The 9,962-nt window shown below is 40.2% G+C and overlaps 1 protein-coding gene across 2 annotated transcripts; it reads right to left on the bottom strand.

Moving 5' to 3' along the window:
- Positions 1 to 3,394: 3,394 nt before the first annotated feature.
- On the bottom strand, positions 3,395 to 9,296 carry LOC132874897 (beta-1,3-galactosyltransferase 2-like). 2 transcript variants are annotated; one of them, XM_060911382.1, is made up of 2 exons: positions 9,113 to 9,296; positions 3,395 to 8,913 (listed from the first exon to the last, which is right to left on the bottom strand). In XM_060911382.1, the coding sequence occupies exons 1-2, from the start codon at positions 9,115 to 9,117 to the stop codon at positions 7,851 to 7,853; spliced, it is 1,068 nt and encodes a 355-aa protein (XP_060767365.1). In that variant the 5' UTR covers positions 9,118 to 9,296; the 3' UTR covers positions 3,395 to 7,850. The 2 variants fall into 2 exon arrangements, with proteins under 2 accessions (XP_060767365.1, XP_060767366.1); XM_060911383.1 differs by having other exon boundaries at positions 3,395 to 8,862; positions 9,113 to 9,294.
- Positions 9,297 to 9,962: the final 666 nt, after the last annotated feature.

Genomic DNA, 9,962 nt, shown 5'->3' with positions numbered 1-9,962 from the left:
ACAACATCAAATATTTTGTGGAACCACTGAAGTACAAATATGTGTGGATTGTACAGCATTTCCAGGGTTTTTTTTCCCTTCTCCTTTGAGCTAGAACAAAAGAAGTAGAGAATAGCTACCCTGCAGGACATTTAACTGGGCTCTCAAGTTTTGAATGCAGGCAAGAGTGACATCCCCCCCCCCCCCCCCGTTGGGGGGGGGGGCCAGTTGGACGGGTCGCAGGAATGGGGGTCTTTCATTAATAATATTATTATTATTAGTGTTGTTGTTATTAATAACTGCTCAGACTTGCAGAAGAAAGGATAACACATGGCACTGACAATTCAACCAAATACAAAGTCTTTATTCAATTTCCGTGTATTGAATAAGTGTATGGGTGTGTGAGAGCAGAGAGAGAGAGATTATGACTGGTTTATTGTAAGTGTTTGTTGCCTTTTTGGAGTGCTTCATCATTTGTGTTGTTGGCTCCCACTTAAAACAGTTCGGCTCAAGTCCAGCCATTTTCAGGGTCATGATAGAGGCCAATGTCCCGTCCAGAGACAAGCTGTTTCGGGTTGAGGTTTTGTTCAGACTGACCATTGAAAATACCCTCTCAGCATCAGCATTTGAATGAGGAAGCACCAAAACCAAGGTTGTTGTCTTTGATAACCTCCCAAATTGGTTCAAGCCAGTCACCTTTGAAAAAGGAACCAAGGACCTTTATTACTTAAGTGTTTTCCTTTTATCTTAATAATGAGCAAGTCATGTTGTGTGCAAAAAATTTCTTACTTTGTTCTTTTTTGAGGACATTCTTCCCCAAAACTCCTCAACGTCAAAGGATGTTGGGTCCTGTAATCTGTAATAGTTGGACTTTCCTCTTCCCTATATCTTCCCCTGGAGTCACGCAGTTTCTATATTATGAACAATAAAAACTTAATCTTTCACAAACGGGTCTTTCATAACTGCTGACAAAGTTAAAAAAAAAATCTTCACTCTTACTGGTATTCACATGCTGCTTTAAACACACGTTAGTGTCGCTGTTATTATTACTGACCAGTGTCTGTTATTGCCTGTGAACAAGTGGAGCTGCTCACCAGGGGATCATTTAAACAGGTGCAATACAGCTCAGCTCCTGTAAAACCTTACCATGTCCATGCGAATTATCTGGGCAACATTCTCTCATAGCAGGCAAGTTGTCATTTCTTGTGTCAAACAAGTTGTGAATTTGTTGTAACATTAAAACAGGATATGACTTCCTCTGGTCTCTGTGCTGCTCGGAGCTCATCCTCATGGTGTCCACTGAACAAAACTTTCAGAAGATGGTTGTAGCAGAATCACGTGAACAATTCCCGGGATAACAATGCTTTTTTTGTTAAGTAACACAGTAAAGCAGTAGATTGTAATTGAACCACTTCTAAAAATGATAAATTATTCTCTTAGGATTGGCTATGTACCCAAATCCTTTAAACTAGCAGTTATCAAACCCCTGATTAAAAAACCTGACCTTGATCCCTGTCAGCTGTCCAATTATCGGCCAATATCAAACCTCCCCTTTATCTCCAAGATCCTTGAAAAAGCTGTGGCACAGCAGTTATGCTCATATTTACATAGGAATAACATCCATGAAATGTATCAGTCAGGATTTAGACCTTATCATAGCACAGAGACAGCTCTGGTTAAAGTAGTAAATGACCTACTGTTGGCGTCTGATCAGGGCTGCGTCTCGCTGCTTGTGTTGCTTGACCTTAGTGCAGCATTTGATACCATTGATCATTCCATTCTTCTGGATAGACTAGAAAATGTTGTGGGAGTTAAGGGAACGGCCCTCTCTTGGCTCAGATCTTATTTAACTGATCGCTATCAGTATGTTGATATAAATGGTGATATTTCTAGATGTACTGAGGTAAAGTTTGGTGTTCCACAAGGTTCTGTCTTGGGTCCACTGCTTTTTTCTTTATATATGTTACCTCTGGGTGATATTATTCGTAAACATTATATTAGTTTCCACTGTTATGCTGATGACACACAGTTGTATGTTTCTGCAAAACCTGATGAGAGACACCAGCTTAATAGAACTGAGGAATGTGTAAAGGACATTAGGCACTGGATGCTTATAAACTTCCTTCTGCTTAACTCTGACAAAACATAAGTACTTGTACTAGGACCACATGCAGCTAGAAGTAAGTTTCCTGATTACATAGTAACTCTGGATGGCCTTTCTGTTTCTTCACGTGCAGCAGTAAAAGACCTCGGGGTGATTATTGACCCCAGTCTTTCATTCGAAACTCACATTGATAACATTACCCGGATAGCTTTCTTTCATCTCAGAAATATTACTAAGATAAGAAATTTAATGTCACTACACGATGCAGAAAAACTAGTTCATGCTTTCGTTACCTCCAGGTTGGATTATTGTAATGCCTTACTGTCTGGGTGTTCCAATAAGTGCATAAACAAGCTCCAGTTAGTTCAAAATGCAGCAGCAAGAGTCCTTACTAGAACTAGAAAATATGACCACATCACCCCTGTCTTATCCACACTGCATTGGCTCCCAATAAAATTTCGTACTGTTTATAAAATACTACTATTGACCTTTAAAGCACTGAATGGTCTCGCACCACAGTACCTGAGTGAACTTCTGGTCCTCTATGACCTGCCACGCCTACTTAGATCAAAAGATGCAGGCTATCTGCTGGTACCTCATACACTGAAGGCTACATCAGGGGGCAGAGCCTTTCCTTACAAAGCCCCACAGTTATGGAACAGCCTTCCAAGTAATGTTTGGGAATCAGACACAGTCTCAGCATTTAAGTCTAGGCTGAAAACATATCTGTTTATATCTGGTAATAAATGAAAGAGGCAAACTTCAAACAACAGATACACTCCACTACATTTGGGATAAAGGCTCTCCATTATACGTCCTGTTCTACCAGATCTACTGCTTTACTGTGTTACTTAACGCCTGTGTTTTTGTTATTCTGTATCTGCATCTATACTTGATTTGATCACTCCCTTTGCTTCATGGGTGCCAACAGAGCTCAGCTTTGCTGACCAATCTAGTGTGAGCCTTCTGTGCTGAAATGTGACCGAGCCACGCAACCGTCACCACAGTTTTGGCATCTTCTATTGATATGATATGTTGCTGACTCTCAGTCCTTTGATGACCCCTTCAGCTTGGAGCATGCATGTGTACAAAACATTTCTTCGAAAGAAACTGGTTCTTTGTGTTTTGTGAACCAGGAAACACTTCCTCTGCTTATTGTTAAGTCTTACAAGTTGTGGCGGAAGTATAATGCGCCTTGAACCGTGCTCATTATACGCTGAACCTTCAGCATTATAAGAGAAACAAATAGGTTTATGCTGACCTCTAGTGGATGTTCCTAAGTTGCTTTGAAGGCCAAAAAAGAACACCAAATTATTCATTCATCTATAGTAAATGTTTTATTCTTGTCAGGGTTATGGGGAATCAAGAATCTATCCCAGGATCAGCACCAGTCATACAGAGTACACTCTCAGAAAATAAAATACATTATTGTACCTTTAGGGGTACACTGGCTTGTCGCTGGGGCAGTACCCTCTAAGGTACTTATTTTGTACCCTTTTATGTACTGCTTGGGAACATATAAGTACCTTTTTGGCCCTGAAATGGTACATATAGTTACCTTGAGGTCTAATAATGATCCATAAGGAGTACATTAGTGTAGATTGTACCTGGGGGGGACAAAAATGGATTCCTACTGTACCCCTATTTCTGACAGTGTACAGTTGGTCAGTAACCCAATCTATAATCATTTTACACAATGAGTATAGCTTTTTATTTTATCATTGTACTAGTGCATCTCAAACAATTAAAATATGGTGAAAGGGTTCAATATTTTCCATCAGTGATTTAACAAAGTGAAAATTTAACATATTCCAGACTCATTACTTGTAAATTAAAACGTTTCAAGCATTTTATCTATTTTAATTTTGATAATTGTGGCCAACAGCAAAATTAAATTTAAAAAACCTCAAAATATTAGAATATTTAATTTTGAGTTTGAGTAAAACAGTATAAATGCCATGTATCTCGCAGTCTAGTTGAGTATATGCAACCACAAGGACAGAAGGTCATTGCTGAAAAGGCTGGCTGGAAAAGGTGCACAAGCAACAGGAATGACCACAACCTTGAGAGGATTGTCAAGAAAAGTCCCTTCAAGAACTTGAGAAAGCTTCACAATGAGTGGACTGAGGCTGGTGTCAGTGCATCAAGAGCCACCACGCACAGACATCTTCAGGAAAGGGGCTACAACTGTCACATCCCTAATATCAAGCCACTCCTGAACTGGAGAAGTCAGAAGCATCTTACCTGGGCTAAGGAGAGAAAGAAATGGACTGTTGCTCAGTGGTCCAAAGTCCTCTTTTCAGATGAAAATAAATTTTGCATTTCATTTGGAAATCAAGGTCCTAGAGTCTGGAGGAAGAGTGGAGAGACACAGAATTCAAGGTGTTTGAAGCCCAGTGTGAAGTTTCTGCAGTCTGTGATGATTTGGGGTGCCATGTCATCTGCTGGTGTTGGTCCACTGTGTTTTATCAAGTCCACAGTCAACACAGTGTCTACCAGGAGATTTTAGAGCACTTCATGCTTCCATCTGCTGACAAGCTTTATGGAGATGTTGATTTCCTTTTCCAGCAGGACTTGACACCTGCCCACAGTGCCAAAACTACTACCAAATGGTTCGTCAACCATGATATTACTGTGCTTGATTAGCCAGCCAACTCGCCTGACCTGAACCTCAGAGAGAATCTATGGGGTATTGTCAAGAGGAAGATGAGAAACCCCTGACCCAAAAGTACAGACGAGCTGAAGACCGCTATCAAAGCAACCTGGGCTTCAATAACACCTCAGCAGTGCCACAGGTTGATCGCCTCCATGCCACGCTGTATTGATGTAGTAATTTGTGGTAAAGGAGCCCCAACCAAGTACTGAGTGTATAAATGAACATACTTTACAGAATTTGTTCATTTCTGTATTGTAAATCCTTTTTTGATCGATCTGAGGAAATATTCTATTAATTTGAGATACTGGATTTCTGATTTTCATCAGCTATAAGCCATAATCATCAAAACTAAAACAAAAAAAAGGCTTGAATTAAATTACCAAAAAAAGAACTTTTTCACAATATTCGCATTGTTTGGGATGCACTAGTAATTGGTAAATATTGTAAATAAATTGTAAGCAGAAAAGTTTCATTATTTGTGTGCATTTGTTTGTTTTTATTTAGTTGTCACTACCTTCTTCAGTGAAATTGAGGCCGCTCGTTAGCGGCTAAGCTGCTTTTTGCATGACATTAGCAGACACTACTAATTTTTGCTAACCTGATATTGGAGAAGTCTTTTAATGCTCTTGTTTATGGTGAGAGAATAAAACAGGAAGTCAGACCAACAGATGAAAGGGAATATACACAGATGTACACTTCAGTAAGAGACACCTGTGCTACCTATATTCGAAAAAAACGTCAGCCATCTCCAGCATACACAAAGGAGCTTCATGTATAAACCAAATGGGCTAGCACCATTCATTTACTTCTATGTTATATATAAAGACAGTTATTTACAGTTTGATTCATTTTACTACTTAATTTTCTTAAAATTTTGTCAGCTTGTTTTAACTGAGACATTTTGTCATTCCAGTATCCTACAAACATTTCATATAGAGATAGTTGTGTTGGTTGAGTCAGTTTGGCCAGGGTCGGTTGTCTTGGTCGAGTCAGTTTGGCCAGTTGGCTGGGTAAAAACAATTAACCAGGGCACAAATTGAGAGTGCTTGGACACAAGTGGTTGCTCCATTGAATTCAGTTGTTCAGGCAGTTGCACCAATCCAGTGAGCTTGGCCAAGTACAGTTGTGTCGGGACAGTCACTGTCATGTTAGTGGGGTTGTGTCAGTTGATTGACTTCAGGCAGAAAAATTAGCTTTGATGGGTTCAGGGATACTTGTACTGGTAGCATCAGATTACCCTAGGAGCCAGTGACCCTCATCATACCTTTTATATGGATAAAAAAGTGATCCTGTTTGTAAGCGAAATAAATTTAAAAGGTTGATGTTGAAAACTGTATGTCTATCAAATGTTCATGTGCCAGCACCTGGTCTTCCCAGGCAATATCCCATCCAAGTACTAACCAGGCTCTTAGGCACATCAAGTGGCGCCAATCTCCGTTTCTATAGCCCTCAGCCTCTCGCCTATTACATTACTAGGGTTACAGTGGGGGGCTGGTACTCTGGTAACAGCGAGAGTTTGGCTCCCTACTCGCAACTTTATTGCAGCATGCCTTGCCAGATGGTAGTAGGTACCATTTTTATGATGGTCTTTGGTATGACCAAATCAAGAGACATACACACTAACTACCCAGCCAACTCATGGTCCATATATCTATACAGTGATTTTTTTTTAATCATCATCTCCATGGATGGGGCGGCACGGTGGTGTAGTGGTTAGCGCTGTCACCTCACAGCAAGAAGGTCCGGGTTCGAGCCCCGTGGCCGGCAAGGGCCTTTCTGTGTGGAGTTTGCATGTTGTCCGCGTGGGTTTCCTCCGGGTGCTCCGGTTTCCCCCACAGTCCAAAGACATGCAGGTTAGGTTAACTGGTGACTCTAAATTGACCATAGGTGTGAATGGTTGTCTGTGTCTATGTGTCAGCCCTGTGATGACCTGGCGACTTGTCCAGGGTGTACCCCGCCTTTCGCCTGTAGTCAGCTGGGATAGGCTCCAGCTTGTCTGCGACCCTGTAGAAGGATAAAGTGGCTAGAGATAATGAGATGAGATGAGATCTCCATGGATGTAAAAGAATGGTAGCAGTATGACTTTTTGACATTCCCTATTCATGGAATACCATGATCTATTTACCATCCAACCCCCAGGCCAAAGATTTCAACTAGGCATATATATTTTGCTATATCCAACAGAATTGCAAAGCATAAACACACACCATCAGTGGTAGAAAAGACACAAAAGTAAATGGGTATCTAATGATAATATGGTTAACATCATCAGAATGTACAGTACCAGTCAAAAGTTTGTACACTTTTATACATTCATAGGTTTTTCTGTATTTGGACTATTTTCTACATTGTAGAACAATACTGAAGACATCAAAACTATGAAATAACATATGGATCATATATGGAATTATGTGGTAAATAAAACAAGTTAAACAAAATGTTTCATAGTTTAGATTCTTCAAAGTAGCCGGCATTGACCTTGATGACACTTTGCACAATATTGGCATTACCTTAACCAGCTTCATGAGGTAGTCACCTGGAATGCTTTTCAATTAACAGGTGTGTCTCAGCAAAAGGTAATTAGTGGACCAGTTTCTTGCCGCCTTAATGCGTTTGAGATCAAACAGTAAATAGTAAATAGTAAATTAATAAAAAATACCCTATTAAATAGCTCTATTCCACAACTGTAGCAATGCATATTATGTCAAGAACCGCTCAACTAAGTAAAGGGAAAAGTCCGGTCATCATTATTTTAAGACATGAAGTGACTTTTAATGAATAAAAATAAAGAAAAAACATTGAATTGCTGTACTTTATTCTCTTCATTGCGTGTTTTGGGCTAATTGTTGTTTTTTTTTTTCTGGCCTGACCTGTCTAACTGTATTATTGGCATAAGAGGAGACTGAGAGTAGAGATATATAACATTTCAGAACATGAGGTGGACCAATGAACTGTACAAACACTAAAGTAAATCGTACTCTCAGTAAGCAACACTGGCATTGGAATGTCTGTAGTTACTATGCCACTAAGTTTGTGGGGGTTTTTTTTTCCTTTTCTTTGCAATATGTCTTATTTTTGTCTTTCAACCTGTTAAGCATGTTTTAAATTCATTTAACCACTAAGGGATGAACAGGCTGGGCCCGGTTTGTGAATATCTGTCCATAAGGAGACAAGTTGAGGAGGTGTGTATATAATCACAGCAATGAGATTGGAGTAGTAGCACCGGTTGTACAGCTTAGGTGGGATGAACATAAACCGTGCAGGGTCTGGAGGGTCCTTGGGAGTAATACGGAGCTGTTCAAGGCATAAGCCAATATATATATCATCTTTTAAAACTGGCTGAATTACCCTTGATGCCTTTAGAATCTTTGCTGGCATGTCCATAGACATTATGTAGCACTTTCCCAAAGGGTATGGTGGAAGTTCTGACTTGGAATACACCTCAGGGGGGATGTAAAACATGCTTGATGGGTTTCTTATTATAGAATTGCCGAGCATCACCTGGCCAGTGAGGTAGTTCTTCTGAGGGATACTGGGGCTAAGCAACATATCTATCAGTCCTCGGATGTTAAGCAGAATGTCAGTGTCCACTTTGGCAGCATAATATGCCTGGGGACAGCGATCTCTCAGCCATTCTAGCATCACCATGGTTTTAATAGTCATGTTCTTTGAGGAGTCTATGAAGTCTCCCTGAAGCAGATCGTGGTGCCTCAGGTCCTCCTGGTATATCCGGGCCTGCTGCATTTTTGCATTTTCCCCACTTGGTAAGCCCAGTAGGAACAGAATCACAACATGTTTCTCTTGGAGCAGCTTCTCGTTTCCCCATGAATTCCTGATGGCGTTCCGTTCCATCACGTCGTTAGGGGCTGCTGGAATTATGATCACCAAAAAAGGGTTGTTTTGGCACTTTTCTGACTGGTCCAGGATGAAGTTGTATTTATACGGATAAGCCACCTTGTATGGTACTGGAACTGGATGTTTTCCTTTCATAAACACTCTTGTCTCACATTGCTGAGTCCCAAAGGTGAAGTAAAGTATTAAAGTGATGGCAGCCATCAAAATAGTAAAAGCACATGGGGCATTGGCCACTGGCCTGACTGTGAAGAACCACCATTTCTGGTTGCTGCAAGTGAAGTAGAGATGGGATATGTCATCATGGCATGACAGTTTTGGTCTGGTGACAAATACAAAATCATTGAGCTAGTTAGCTTTGTGCTCCAGATGACTGAACTAATTATTGTTCATATTGTTATCATCTTAAAAAGAAAATTAAAAAAACTTGCTTTGAGAGTGTTCAGTTAAGCTTTCAAAGACAAAATGATAAGCTGATACCCTGTCCAACATAGGAACATGTAGTAGATACACCAGCTTACCTCATCCTCGCACCTGTCCTTACTTCACCACAACACGAAACAGTTTCGGTCCTCGTCAGTCCAGGACATTTAATTTTCTTCGACCAAGCTGCACTGCTTATTCACAGTGCTTCCCTGCTCACACTGACAAGGTTAACCAGATTTGTGACTCTATGTGTTAAAAGACACACGACTATTGACACACCTACATTTTGGCATTGTTTCATATGTCTCATTAACTTTTTCCACCCAGAGGGAGGTATTTGACAATAACAAAGATATTTCCTGGCCCTACACTGCAGCACAAAGAAAACACACTGAAATCGACCACTATGAAATGCTAATTTAACTAAACAATTGTGAATTTAAACAGCTGTGCCAGTCCTGGTACAAGCCTCAACAGTTTCTCTCATCTCGAGTGTTGACGATTGTACAAAAAGCCAACATTTCAAAGTTACAACAAGCTTCAGTTTCGAAGTCATACTCAGGCAAAAAAAAAAAAATCAGGAGAACCAGTTTTGACAAGCTGATTCAGAGTTGTAGTAACGAACTTTGCAAATGGCTATTAAATAAGGTGTGGTATTCATAAAGCTGGTGTGATTTGCAGTCATTTGGTGATAGGTGTGCCCGTGACGAGTGCAGTAGATGTGGGTGGGTTATGAATCATCATTGTCAGGTAGCCTTTCATCTTAATACGTCATCATATTATTACAGTATTTTCTTTTGATGATTTTGATTGTGAGGTGACTAAATGAGTTATTAAGCAAGCACAATATACTTAATGGTGCAGAATCTGAAATGTGCATTTGTACACAATTTAATTCCAAAGGAAACAAAGTTCACGAAGACCTCACATCATCTGTTATACAGA

This window comes from Neoarius graeffei, chromosome 27, assembly GCF_027579695.1.
Source record: "Neoarius graeffei isolate fNeoGra1 chromosome 27, fNeoGra1.pri, whole genome shotgun sequence".
NCBI classification, from domain to species: Eukaryota; Metazoa; Chordata; class Actinopteri; order Siluriformes; family Ariidae; genus Neoarius; species Neoarius graeffei.
Note: the sequence above shows the minus strand (reverse complement) of the source record. Positions and strands in the feature narration are given on the sequence as shown.